Raw genomic sequence first — 14682 nt, forward strand, 5'->3', positions numbered from 1 at the left:
TGCACCTAAATTTTTAGTTGTGAGGAGAATTCATATAAAACAAGTTTTACAGGCAATTTATAATTCCAACTTAGAATTAATGGTCCGTCGTTTGAAAGTTTGTTTTTTAATTTTGAATTTCAGCGACGCTGATTATGATCGTTAAAAAAAAAAAAAAAAACCATACAATTACGACCTGGACGCAAAGATGGAGCCAAGGGGGTCTAGTAGGGGCGGCCGCCACGACAAGATTTTTAGAAAATACAATTATTATATGTAAAAAATAAAAATTATCCCAAACTTATATAGACTCATTACGGCTAGATTTTTTCTCTAATTTTTTTGCTATATACTGGTCCTAAATCATTGTTTTTTCTCAAGAAAGGATATCCAAAATAGTATTACAAAACTAAATTCAATTGGCCAAAGTAAAATAATATAAAGGATGAAGTCTAATTAAGGAAAAAAAAACTCCACACTTTAATCTAAACGACTTAACCTAAAAAATAAACAAGTAACCAAAACAGTGGGCACTGTGCACGACTCGGCAATAGTAGATTTCTCGTTTAATGGACTTTCGAATTTCTAATGTCGGCACTGTGCAGTAGTGGACTTCCAAAAAAATAAAAAATCATTTATCTTTCGGTGCTTTGTGTGGATTTCTCAAACTCCTTAAAAAAAATGTTAGTCTTCTCCAATTTTTCAATGTTCAATTGATGTTAGAGAGCGGATCAAAAAAAATATTGAAGTCAGAAAAATTATTGAATGTTTTAAATCCCTTATTGAGTTTGTATTGAGCAATAGATGATATACATTTGCACTAAATATATATATAAAAAAAATCCCTCACTAAGTTTTTTCTAGAATCGATGATTGCAATGCAATTTTTATTTTTTTAGTATATATTTCGCTACTGCTAGGGTAAAATCTTGACTTCGTCATTGTCTGGACGAAGAAAGGTTAGCGACCTTACCTCATCTTCGGATTATATCGTTGAGCCACCGATAAAAGAAAGAAATGGACCATTGCGTATTAGAAGAACAAATGAATTTGTTGGACAAACTTGAAAAATTAAATTTCAATTGGGTAGGACGTGCAAATATTAGGTGGAATTCGTGTATTTATTTGGCCGCCTTGAGCATGTGTAAATTCCGTAATCACATACTGCACGTGGCGCTCTTGTAATTGGGACACCGTCCCATGGTACCGCAAAGATCAGTCTATAATACAACAATATCGTATCCTAGATCAAATCTCTTAATATAGTGTAAATTAAAATGAATGAATAGCAAAAAAAAAACAAAAATTGCTCTACTAATGTTGGCGACGTGTAGCTCATTCATTGGCCATCGAGAATTCTCTCCTACGCAATCTCGCCGTACAGGTTCTATCCAATCGGCTCACCCCTGCCAAGTGCCAAAGTAAAGTAAAGTAAAATCTCCCATTTCGAGAAAGTCTCTCTCTCTCTCTCTATGGGCACCACCACAACACTACTAGCTTTTATCAGATCCACCACTCCCTCTCTCTCCTCACCAACAACAACAAAGCTCTCTCGCTCCTCCCTCTCTCTCCTCAGCTCGAAACGCTCTCTCCTCATCAGGAACCCCAATTTCAACACCAGACGCACATCGTTGTCGTTGTCGTCGTCGTTCTCATCTGCGCTCATGGCCGCTCCTCTCCAAGTCAACGCACCCTCTATAGGTCTCTCTCTCTCTCTCTCTCTCTCTCTCAGATATATTAATTTCACAATCTTCTTACTTGCATTGTGGAATTCCCTACTGAATTATATGATCTAGTGATGCAAACTCTTTGTTTGATTTGGAATTCGAGGAGTTTCATGAGTTGTTTATATCTATACATATACTCAAGTGCGGAAGCATTTTAGAAATTAGCACAAATTATGTTTTGTTTCATTATGGTTGCACTTTGCAACATAAGTTTTTTGTTGTTGTTGTTGGAATTACATGCAAATAAATAAGGTAAGTGCTGGGCAAAAAATGTGTGACTTTTGGGGAAGCGGGAAGGTGGAGGAATCAAAGAATGTGAAATGAGAGGAGTGGAGTGGAGAAAGGTGATGTGGATTTTTGTGTGATTTTCTTGATTGTCTGAGAAAAAGGAGGGAGTGCCAAGTGGACTACAACTCTTTAGTATCTACTATCAATAATTCTAGTACCACGTGCACTTACACACCCAAATACACACCCACATTCACATGAGTGGTGGGTCCCACACACACTTGAGGTGTTAGTGTGTGTGGGACCCACCACTCATGTGAGTGTGGGTGTGTGTTTGGGTGTGTAAGTGTATGTGGTGCTAGCAAGGTTGATATAGATTAGATGCACATATACATATCTATGAAACTCAAGGGAAACGTGGATAGTTTTTTTTTTTTCCCTAGGCGAAAGTCAGCGAAAGTCAGCAATGTTAGTTGTAGTTAGTGAGGTTTGAACTTCAATCGAAGGGAAACGTGGATAGTTACTGGTTTAGAATTGAAGGATTGTTTTTTTCTAATTGTGATTTGATAACCTTCTTACTTGCATTGGGGAACTCATCTCCGAATTATGTTGTTGTGATGCATGGTTTTATTGAATTCGAGATGTTTAAGTTGTGCTGCCTCTCAAATGTCTAGATTTGTGTATGGATACTGAGTTATCTGATGATTTTATGGGATTGATAAGTTTCATTTCTCTCCACATCATAAGTATGGAAACGAAAAACAGACAATCAAGGTCCCTTATCCTTTCCATTCAGCCAAACGTCCGATAATCTATTGATCTTCTCGTCTGAGCTCCCACATGTACTAATTGTGTTATCGGCAAACCCCTTCCAGTTTGCCACGTTGCTTTTAATCCAAGTTTTTCTCCAAGCATCACCTCCTTATGCACCTCTCGGAAGTTTTCTTCTCATTCAACCCCCTCCACATACTTGGCATTTAGACTCAATCCCACATCGCTCATCTGAGCCACCCAAGCTTGGTTAATACATTAACATTATAGAGGTTACTCCACCTATTGTCAATTGATTTTGGGTTGGAACCCTCCAAGAAATCTAACATGGTATCAGGTCTTGGGTGACCTCACCTCGCGTGGTCAAGTCTTCGTCGCTTGAGTCAATCGCCTCATCTCATCAATTCATACATCCATGTGCATCCATTTTGCACTTGAGGAATCTCCTGATTTCCTCAATTTATACCTCCACGTGCGTCCGGGCTGCACGTGAAGGGGAATGTTAGACTTAATTCCACATCGCTCATCTAAGCCATCCAAGCTTGGTTAATATATTCTAGAGGTTACTCCACTAATTGCCAATTGGTTTTAGGTTGGAACCCTCTAAGAAATCTAACATGGTATCAGTGAAGTTTTGAATTCCATCCATAGTGAGTTACAAAGCATCCCACAGATTGGTGACTCAGCATCTCTAATATACATCAATACACACATGCTCTCTATATACATGCATGATGCATACGAAAATGAAATCGGACGGAATTGTGCATAGTAAAGGTGTTTAAAAGGTTAACATTCTTCCTAATTGTGAGCTTGTAATCTTCTTACGTGCATTACCCAACTGAATTGTGATCTAGTGACGCGTATGCTTCGTTAGTATGCCTTTGAGGCGTTTAAGTGGTTCTGTGTTGTCAAGGGATACATGAGTAATGAGATGATTTTCATAATCAGAATGCTTTTTTTTTTTTCCCGTTGCTTTGATTGAGTGAAATTTGCTTGATCAAGGTCCACTAGATGAGGCATTGGATGAAATAGGTCTCTACAGTGATTGTCTCTATTAATTTCTGTCTCTGCATGTATTAACATAAGCATGCACATTAATACGAAATTGCAATCCCAAGAATTCTGATAGTAAGTGGTTACATTTACATTGTGGAATACGGATTTGAATAGTGACCTAGTGATGCATATGATTGGGCTTTTTATGGAATTTGAGGAGTTTAAGTGGTTATGTTTCATACAGGATTGATTTGTGTATAGATACAGAGTTCTTTGATGATTTGATGCAATTAATATGATTTGGTTTGGTTTTGATTGATTGATATTTGGATGATGAAGGTGCACTAAATGAGTCACTTGATGCTTCATCCCCCGGTTTGGTCGGAGCCAATGATTTGCTGATAGTGGGGCCTGGTGTTCTTGGGCGGTTAGTGGCTGAGAAATGGCGGGAGGTATAATTCGAGCCACTGAACCCTATAAATTAGGTTTAACCCTATAAATTAGGTTAGCTGTCTACTTACTGGATCAGGTTTAAGCAAGGATGGATCCATAATTTTGCATTTTTTGGGGTTGCAAACTCAGATGAATATGCGATTATCTTTCGAATTAGTAGTATGATGTCAGCGTCTTTAAATTTTGCAGGCGCCTTATGCGTACTTCGTGATGGATTAATTCGGTTTAATTTAATTCTGAATCTTCTTGTTGGTTTTTCATTGTACAAGTTTTAACAAATGGGACTCAAGCATGTGGGCTTTGAGGCTTATATTTGTAGTTTACTGTTATGGGCAGGAGCACCCAGGGTGTCAAATCGTTGGGCAGACAGTGACTGCGGATCACCATGATGAGTTGATTAAAATCGGGATTAATCCATTCTTGAAGGAAACAAAGGCAACTCATAAGTTTCCTTACGTTATTTTTTGTGCTCCTCCATCCCGAACTCCGGACTATCCAGGTGATGTTAGGTATGAATGAGGATTGTGACTTCTAAGATCCCAAATGATCTGTGGTGTGTTGCACTATTATGTTATATGGGGTTGCTAGTCTCTTTTTGGTGTATATGTGACTATCCTTTAGGTTAAACGAATATTCGGCCATTCTGCTCGTAGACTTAGATTGTTATAAGTGTTTTTTAGACTTTAATTCGTCATCGTAACATCTATCAGACTTCTCTAGTTATCATCTGCTGTAGAAGTGTCCACATAATCGAAAACAATATTCATGTCGTGTATGATTAATAGGAATTGAACTCGCTAAGCTGATTTTACTATGAAGTAACTTTAATAGCCAGTATTCATCCCTCAGGCTTCCTTTCGTCAGAATTCCTATTGATAGGCAACTTGTAATGATAATGACTGATGCTTGAATAAATACACACTGATTGCTTCCCTGAAAACGTAGTCCAAACTTTGTTCCCGTCTTTCCCAATGGGCACCTGCTATGATCCTGATCGAGAACAAATTATTTGAGGAACACCTCATATCCATGTACCAGTGGATAATTTCTCTTGGAATGCATTGTGTATTATGGTTCATTTCAGAGAGACTAATTCTATTCGTTACCAAAGAGAGCTTTAGCATTATAGTGTGCATGTTTCTCTGACAACTGGTGCATTGACATATACAAAAGGATGCACTGTTTAGAGAAGTGGATCAAAGTTCTGCACTCACTTGAAGTAAAGCAATATCCAGAAATGAGAACAAAAAGAAGTGGAAAGTTACATTGTTATACCACTCTGTGTTTAAACCCCTCTCGGAATAACATGTAATCAACTTCACATCTTCTCAGATCGGAATTTCCAACACATTTAGTTGTCTTTGATGAACAATATGTATGTGCTTGAAATACCATAATTTGAGTGTTTCTTGGCTGCTTCTCTAGCAATGTTGATTTAGATGGAGTTACTTCAAGCTAACCCAACCTGGATGATACCACTGCTATCATTGACAACAAAAATCATCTGGTTCTGTTTGAGTAATTGAAATTAAACTTAAAGCCACGATTAATCCTACTTTCAGCTGCTCACTAGCAACTGAGGTAAATTACAAGAGGAAAAGTTGGGGTTGGGATGGATTTATGAAAAATCACAAAAGGGAGGCTGTTCAAAACACAATGCCATGAAGTTAGCTATCATGGGCATATTTATGCTCCTCAAAGAGAAATGAAAGGACTATGAAAATGGAACAAGAATTTTGGGAATTGTGAAATTGGATCATTTGGGGTTTAGGCACTGTGAGAATTGTATGAGTATTTAATATTTATGGTCCATGGGACGCTAAACTTTGGTTGTCTCACAAAACCAGGCTACATGTGCGAATAGGAAGAAAGAACAAGGTGTCATGTTTTGCACATGTGTGAGTCTGTGACATCCCCTTGGCGTCCTTCAAGTACACCTTCGCTTACAAGTTGAATGCCCGGTTATATCTTCTATGTTTACATATTTTGAGCAACTTTTTTTGAGCCTGCACGATTGTTTATATCCTTTTAATCTAATAAAGAATGCTGTTGATTCTGGAACTTACATTATCAGTTTGGAATGTCTTAACAATCAGGGAAGCTGCATTAAGCTGGAATGGGGAAGGTTCTTTCCTATTTACTTCGAGCTCCGCCCCATATGATTGCAATGACAATGGACAATGTTACGAGGTGGTTATCGTATGCCTGATGTGCTTTTAAATTGGACGACTCCATATAGAATAAGTTTGCAACGATGAGTAAATTCATGGTGTTTAAGTATCTTGTTGTTGTTAGTTAAAACATGGAATATCGTCATAACAGTTATCAAGGAAACAAAACTTTCAAAACAACTCGTTAAGTCTTATACATCTTGTTAATTCAAAATACGTTGTTTATCTTATGTCTTGTTCGTGCGAAATCGGTGGTTGTCATAGTTATTACAGACTTTCGTGAGGCGCTGCTATCTTTTGACTTACATTCTTGCGTGGCTTTACAGGACAGTCCAGTAGTTCCAATTGGGAGGAGCGCTAGGACTGATGTCCTTTTGAAAGCAGAAAATATAGTGCTGGAGTCTGGTGGTTGTGTTGTCAGATTGGCAGGACTTTACATATCCTTTATCAAATGCAAGTCATGAGATTTACTTATATTTGTTGATGAAACTTCCGGATTCATGTTACTAATCGGTCATGTAAGTGCATTCCAACATTGGACGCACCCACCTTAACTATTAATACAAAGAAGATAGAGGTGCACACGTTTATTGGTTGGAGAAAGGTACTGTCGAATTTCGTCCAGATCACATCCTCAATCTTATACACTATGAGGTGTGTATTTGTCTTTGTGGATCTGTTTATTATACCGACCTTGTAGTTCTATGTTTCAAGTACCTACTTTGTTCTCTAGTTCACGGCGATTGTTTTACCTTGCAATAGTCCCTGAGAAAAATGGCAGAAACGGAGAAAAATTTGTGGAGAGTCAACATGTATGATACAGACTCATGGGAAGAAACAATGTTGTCAATCCCGTACTGTACCGGCCGGTACATACCGTATCAGCAATAAAACGGTACACATACCTTGGTGTTCCATACTGGCCAAAATATCAGCCTATACCGGTCGATGTACCGGGATCTCAGCCGATTTACAAATACTAGTTTTTTTTTTTTTCTTCCGGTAAAAAGGCATGTATTTCAAGATATCGTAACAAAATTTGGAGTCCATTTTATATTAATCATGTTGATTTGTTACACACTCCGCAAGCCCAATGGTAGCCCTTGCTCTTTTTGGCGGCTCCACTCACCTATCAGTATTCAATACATTTTAAGTATTTTAATCCATGTCATGCTTTAGTTCAAATGCCATACCTGAAATAACATGTTGACTGGTTAAACTTGGTGTTTCTCTTTGTTGAATTTGGGTGCGATTTCTGTGCTTCCACAAAAAGGATGCAGCTTCTCTATCAGTGGCAATCTTGAAGAAGAAACTTCAAGGCAAAATTTTTCTAGGCTGTGATAATCACCCTTTATCCAGGTTTTTCTTCCTTCGTATTTTCAAGTACTGAGTTACATGTTGACAGTGATGAGTCTGATGACTTTATTTTCAACTATTGATTACATGTTGATAGTGACTCCTCTGTCAACGAACTCAACAACGCTACACAAAAACAATTATGTGAGATGTACATTTTTCATCAGCCTGATAAATTTTCCATGCCCCATGAATTGCTTTTGTAGGCAAGAAATAATGGACCTGGTCAGTAGGAGTGGGAAATTTAGCAAGAAGTTTGAGGGTTTTACAGGTAAGATCCATGCATCTCGTAGAAAAAAATATATATGAGGGTTGTCAGAGTTTGACAGTTTAAGCAATAAAAGGGCAGGTGATCTCATTCATTTCATTTATCAGGCATTCATTCTGTCTAACTTGAGGGAAATGACTTGTGGAAGTTACTACCAAGTGTGAAACATGTACAAACACTCATCTGAAAACTATTCTGTCCCTCCCATATTATTTTTCTGTTTTCGGTAGTTGTATCTTTTAATTGGATTGTAGCAAATAATTTATTTTCATCATAAAACAAATTTCAAAATTGTTTCCACCTATCAAAATTACTCTATTATATATACTCTCGGGAGAGACTCATCTTATGTTTTAAACCATTTTGATACATGATTAATATGTCCTCTTAAAAAGTTGACTGGTATATAAACATGCATCGCTATAACTCCTTTTTTTCTTTTCTTTTTTTGAACGGCAACTCCTTTTTTTCTTGGCAGGCACTTGTGATCCTTTGGGAAAGAAACTAAATAACGCAAAAACTCGGGAGGAAATAGGATGGGAGCCAAAATACCCTAGCTTTGCTAACTTTCTTGGATTGTGAGAGAGGTGGAAGAGTAAGGAGAGTTAAAGAGCACGTGATGGAAGATGAAGTTGCTTACCTTAGATATTCTATTTGTTGGTTTTTTGATGTCGCTGCAGTACAGAATCTCGGCATTACACAAGGGCGATCGTGAATACAATCGATACATAGTTACTCAAGTGATACTTTTGTGCACATTCGATTCCTTCTGACTTAAGGATGCTTGCTAATTGGAAACATGAACAGTGAACACAGTTGCAGTGGAAAGAAGTAGAATAAACAAAAAACGTCAACCGTGATGTAAAATTGTCCCTAAGAAAGACGCACTTATGCACTGTGCGATTGTAAATCGTGTTGTCTTAATTAGTGATACATGGTTCATGGTTGGAATATAGAAGATATGCACTTTCTATTGTTACTTATATAATGATAATGGCTCTTGTTTGAATGTGGTTATTTAAGATGCTAGTTTACTTTTTAGCTGTGATTTGGTGTTGTGTTGGGAACAAGTTCTGGAATGCGAACAAGGGTGCAACATCTGGGGCCTCAATTAGCCCCATATAGGTCTGTCGATGGTCCGGATTGATCTAAAATCCGATAATGCTCAAATCCGATCTGAATCCGAACTTCACAAATCCTGATTTTTTGAATCGAATTCGGATCAAATTTGATCAATTGACTAGCCTAGCCCCATAACTCTGGTGGAAAAGACAAACAGGCCAAGAATTTTTTTGAAGTTCTTGAATATTGGTTCGCAAAAATTCCTAGGTCATTTTAAATTCTTGAGTCTACCCCGGCGGTGAATCCAACTACCCACAACTCCCCACCTGTAAAAGCACTTACTGAAGAGGAACCTCGTGCAATGTACGCGATGCGATGCATGAGAAAAGAAGGGAAGCAAAATTAGGGTTTCACGGGAAAGAAAGAGATGGAAAATTAAGGTGAAACAATAGATGGGGTAGAATTTTCTAATCTTATTTTATTTTTAAAAAAAAGGAGGGTTTGGCAAATTGAGATGGGTCTTGCTAACTTTCGTCCACTAGGCGGAGGATAATATCTCAATAATTCCAAAGATGTTTAGATATCAATACACATATCATGGATATTAATACATTTTTACAACTATCAATACATTTTTCTTGGATATCAATGCGCCTTTTACATATTATCCTAAGAGCGAAGTTAGCATTTTCCAATTGAGATAAGGTAAGATTAGAATAAGATGAGGCGGTATTAGATTTTGTCTTACGTGCTATGCAGTAATGACGTTTTAAAACTCTAAATGGGTATTACTTAAAAGCTATGATAATGCCATGTCTTCGTATGACCGGATTGGGGATGGTGCCGTGCACATTCAGACGGTTTGTCTCGGCAATCAATGATCCGGATTGTAGATTTTGTCTTACGTGCTATGCAGAAATGACGTTTTAAAACTCTAAATGGGTATTACTTAGAAGCTATGATAATGCCATGTGTTTGTATGACCGGATTGGGGATGGTGCCGTGCACATTTGGACAGTCCGTCTCGGCAATCAATGATCCGGATTGCCGAGATGGATGAGCGGTTGAGATTATGCACAGCACCGTGTGATTCGGAACGTTGATTGCCGAGACAGACGGTACTTATGTGCACAGCACCTATGACATTACTCAAATAAACCAAAGAACTAAACACTTCCGATGGTAAAGAGAACATCAATCAAATCTTTTTTGAACTGAGGACATAAATCAAATTGAGCGGGCACAACTGCACTATGTACACATTCAAATATTCAATATTCACTTGCTTATATATATATATTATCCAAACCCACACCATATATATATATATATATATATTATCCAAACCCACACCATCACAGTTCTACAGTATTTGTATTTCCAGAGAAGGTTAGGGCTCAATTCTCACTTTTGGACACCCCCAAATTATCAGTCTATATATTTACAAGCGTGTGCACGTACACGCAAACATTGTGTGAAGAATGTTATGAACACCCTCCTTAATTCTGAGTTGGTGGGGATTGGACAGACCAAGGAGTAGATACAGGTTTTGCAACAGAAATCTGCACACGAATCACCTCGTGAATGGCACCTCGACGAAGCACCCCTAGAACTTCCTCTTCTTTGTCCAGGGCAATATCTAACAAGGAGAATGTCCGAGAATGAGACTCGTCTCTCAAACGGAAGCCGTAAAACCACCTGCCTAGCTTCCACCATTGAACGCACACTTCCCTTTCTGAAATTTGGCAGCTACCAAGTGCTTCCATGATAGCCTCAGCCTGCAAACAATACCACATTAGACATAACAAAGGCAAGGATATGCAATTCTTAAACAGCACAAAAGTAATGGATATTAACATGGTATAAAAGCAGAACAAAAAAAGAAAAAAAAAACAATTTTGAGCATCGCCACCTAACCAAATTACAGTACTTGCACGTAATTGTCTGCTAATAGTGAAGAGCCTTCCCATGTGCGTTGATATACTTTTAGTTTTTCCTCTTTATAACAGCTTAACTATTTGGTGAATATCAATGCTATATTGCTATCAGAATTTTATTAGATGCTAATATTGACCGAGCAAATGAAGCTTCTGTCAGAGCACGATCATCAGAACAAAAAACCTTGCTCAAGTAAATCATAAGATTTCGTAGTCCAACTTTGTAGATGTAAAGCACCACGGGACCATTGCTCATCTTTCATTCAAGCCCCCTTCGAAAAGCGAAAAGTAGTTATAATCCTCACAACTAACAAGAACGGCATAACATGTCTAGTCTGCCACATAAAAGCAGATTAAGAAGAATCATGTATATAGGGACATCAATAAGGTAGAAAATCTGGTCTCTGCTAGATGACAAGAGTAAGCAAGCAAGAAATACTCAAATTCAACCTTTATAAGTTGTATCTATGACCAGGAAGCATTTTATTTGTGACCCAAAGCTGGAATACAGGCAAATTACAAATTAGAAGAGCTGAAGGCTGCGATTCTAGATTGGCTTGGTTCTGCATCAACTTTCCATCCGGTACTCAGTCTGACTCCAAGTAGTGTTGCCAAATTTAGGCCCCCATTCAAGCTAATTCACAAGGTTAAACAACCCTACTCGAGCGCCCATCCCACTATCCATTTCCACACCAAATTGAAAACATTGTACGAGAATTGTGCCAGTTATTAACAACTCACGCTAGAAACTGGATTCCTATCTCCATTTCCACCACTATTGGGCAAAAAAGCGAAATAGTATGGCTGCACAGACCTGGCTCGGGGGCAGAGCTAGAGTTCTTCAATTTCAGGGTAAGAATCAATGGGGAAAAGATGGAAGGGCCATTAAATGAAAGTTATAACCATTTCATCGGATTCCAAGAAAATTAGCACACAAGTGTGATGATTTTAAGATTTTCTGGGGGCTCAGGACCCCTGCTGGCCACAACTCCCTCCTTTTCGCTCTTTCGCTTCCTCTTTCACGACCCTCCCTAGCTCGTGTTCAGAACTTGAATAAGCTAAATTATGAGCTAAGCAACCGGTTCCCAAGCCTGAGTTTGTTCAAGGGTTAGCAATTTTTTTGACCCTCGTCTAATGAAAGGCTGGTCACTGCCCCTTACCAATTGCTTCTGTAAATTGTGTGATAATAACTACAAAGTATCCCATCTTACTATAGAGATTTGCATGCAAACTTTGAACTTCTTGTAAGAACACAAATTTAATTTCTTCCTACACCTTCCAAAGGAAACATAAATTGCTACTCGCACATGCCTGTGTATCTGAAGTTTCCACTAGACAATAGGGTTCACATATGAAAAGATGCTGAGGTCCACTAATTATCCAACCCCAGAATGTATCTACGTCCCACAACAAAACCCAGTTCTGAAACTAAAAGCAATTGAACTCCTAATTATTTGCCTTAGCTTAAAAACACTGTAAAGCTTAGCCAGGGAAGTCGGATTCTGGAAAATATGCATTTGTACCCGGAGACTGAAAAAACCAAATAGAATTGAACAAAGGAAATGAGATGCTGGTAGGAGTAACTACCGGAACTCCAAGCCATCTAATGCAGTAGTGCAACCCAATTAAATTTAGCAGCACGCTAAGCTTTGGCTTGAAAAGAAACATCTGCACATCTTTGAATCCTAACTGCATCGAGCATAGGCCTTCAATTGCTGATAGGTAGTGCCCAACCTCAATCGATTCAGAGGAAGAACAGTGTTTCACAAAATTCAACACAACTGTTGCTCTGCAATCCATCTCGTTGTGCTTGTCGATGTACATTGCCCTCCAACCCTATGGAATTCATAAATCAAACATTGCCTTAATCTTCACAAAATCCAGACCATTTTCATTTCATTGGCATTTAAGTCAAATACTACGATTATGTTACTGAAATTTGACCGGTTAATTGATCAATGGGCTATTTGCTTGTACGCACAAGAGTTTCATCCGAATTAATTCCTTTGAAACTTGTAAATTGACAAGAGCACCAATTCAAGTTGTTTAAAGGCACTAAACAAATCGTGCTTTCTAAAAAGATTAAAAATAAATCACCCAGTTTCGGTTGCCATGGATAAAAGTTTAACTTTTTGAATAACTTTTCTTTTCATTGCATTGTTAATCATGAAGTCCTCAAACCCAGTTCAAAAGCCATAAAATAGAGTTGTGCATTTACCAATTATAAACACTTTAATTAAAAGTGTTGCAAATAGCTCAAAAATTCTGCTTTTCACCACAACCAAAACCATACAAGAATCTGAACCCAGAAAGAAAAAAAGTCAAGAGACAGAAATAGAGTTGTGCATTTACCATTAAGGAGGGCTCAATTTGTGGATCAAACTGATGGGTTTTGACATCCTGAGCTGAAGAGTCTTTGCCCAAATCAAGGGCTGGCCATCTCTCTCTGTATAGACACTCCCACACACAATCCGACCCACACAGCTCCCGCCAAAACCTCGAACAACTACCCAACGAACACACATCCCACACCTTCAATGGTCAAAATCATTCGATCACACCCACAAAAACGAGTACCCGAATAAAATAAAATAAAATCAGCACAATCAAGAAAAATAAAAACCCAGAACAGATATGGAAAAATGAACAATAATCATGTAGAGAGTAAAATGGAAAACAATTGCTGGGTCACGTGCCTGAAGGGATGAGGCGATTTTGAGGGCAATATCGTCTGGGATCGAGTTCTGTATACCCTCTTCCGATTGCTTCATGTTTTTGGCAGAGTTTTTTTTTTTTTTTTTTGGAAGAGTGTTTTTCTGTGTTTTCGGTTTTTCTATTTTCTTGGGCAAGAAAATGGAAGGGAAAGTGAGAAAATTTGTGCGTCCACGTGATAGCCCTTTTCTAATGTGTTACGCAACGCGTCCGTGTGATTGGAGCTGCTAAACGACCAAGACCTTGTTCGGTTTGGGTTCCGAAGAAGAATTTTAAAAAGATTAATAAATAGAAAAAGATAGAAAGAAAGAAATTTAAGCTATTCCAAATCGAGTTGGTTGGTTACAAAATTCGTTAAAAATTGTTTTATTACACAAATAAATAAATCTTGAGCATTTTTTAAAACTCGTCATACCAAATTTGGTTATTTTACTGAATTTGTGGTATTTTACACATGTATTTTGTTTGGGTATAATAATTATTGATTCTGGTACGACATATTTTGATTTTGTTACGGAATATCATACGCGTCAAAAAAAAATTGGTACGACTAATTGTGGTAAGATAATGCCAATTTATGGTGTTGTCATAACATTTATGGGTAGCAGTATTTAATTTGTGATATTATACACATACACAAATTATCAAGTGAGGGATCCCTCACTTTGTTAAAATGCGGGACTTTCATTTCCCGATCAAATTTTGAAAATCCGAACAGTTCAATGTGTGCAGAACGTGATTTTAAGGGTCCCCGCGAGAAATCAGCAAAAAAAATGATCGGGAAGGGCTTCATCCGAGCAGTTTTTTTTGAACCGTTCAATGAAAACTGCTCGGATGAAGCCCTTCCCGGTCATTTTTTTTGCTGATTTCTCGCGGAGACCCTTAAAATCACGTTCTGATCACTTTGAGCGGCTCGGATCATCGAAATTCAATCGGGAAGGAAAGTCCCGCATTTTAAAAAAATAAGGGATCCCTCACCGGAACCTGACTGTATACACATATATTTGGTTGGGGTACAA

The 14682-nt window shown here is 38.0% G+C and overlaps 2 protein-coding genes across 2 annotated transcripts; one reads left to right on the top strand and one right to left on the bottom strand.

Moving 5' to 3' along the window:
• Positions 1-1438: 1438 nt before the first annotated feature.
• LOC131322820 (uncharacterized) lies at positions 1439-8961 on the top strand. Its single transcript, XM_058354324.1, has 9 exons — positions 1439-1680; positions 4044-4156; positions 4494-4666; positions 6254-6347; positions 6655-6762; positions 6890-6982; positions 7602-7687; positions 7891-7955; positions 8431-8961. The coding sequence occupies exons 1-9, from the start codon at positions 1452-1454 to the stop codon at positions 8532-8534; spliced, it is 1065 nt and encodes a 354-aa protein (XP_058210307.1). The 5' UTR covers positions 1439-1451; the 3' UTR covers positions 8535-8961.
• Positions 8962-10282: 1321 nt separating this feature from the next.
• Positions 10283-13846, bottom strand: LOC131323223 (uncharacterized). Its single transcript, XM_058354915.1, has 4 exons — positions 13648-13846; positions 13304-13483; positions 12539-12787; positions 10283-10792 (listed from the first exon to the last, which is right to left on the bottom strand). Exons 1-4 carry the CDS (start codon positions 13720-13722, stop codon positions 10514-10516), a joined length of 783 nt encoding a protein of 260 aa, XP_058210898.1. The 5' UTR covers positions 13723-13846; the 3' UTR covers positions 10283-10513.
• Between the last annotated feature and the right edge of the window lie 836 nt (positions 13847-14682).

This window comes from Rhododendron vialii, chromosome 4a (genome assembly GCF_030253575.1).
Source record: "Rhododendron vialii isolate Sample 1 chromosome 4a, ASM3025357v1".
NCBI classification, from domain to species: Eukaryota; Viridiplantae; Streptophyta; class Magnoliopsida; order Ericales; family Ericaceae; genus Rhododendron; species Rhododendron vialii.

Coding starts and splice junctions, on each gene's coding strand:
- LOC131322820 (XM_058354324.1), top strand. CDS start 1,452: ATGGGCACCACCACAACACTACTAGCTTTTATCAGATCCACCACTCCC. Junction 6,348..6,654: donor ACAATGGACAATGTTACGAG/GTGGTTATCGTA, acceptor GTGGCTTTACAG/GACAGTCCAGTAGTTCCAAT. Junction 6,763..6,889: donor TTGTCAGATTGGCAGGACTT/TACATATCCTTT, acceptor CTTAACTATTAA/TACAAAGAAGATAGAGGTGC.
- LOC131323223 (XM_058354915.1), bottom strand. CDS start 13,722: ATGAAGCAATCGGAAGAGGGTATACAGAACTCGATCCCAGACGATATT. Junction 13,484..13,647: donor AAATCGCCTCATCCCTTCAG/GCACGTGACCCA, acceptor TGACCATTGAAG/GTGTGGGATGTGTGTTCGTT. Junction 12,788..13,303: donor AAATTGAGCCCTCCTTAATG/GTAAATGCACAA, acceptor TGAATTCCATAG/GGTTGGAGGGCAATGTACAT.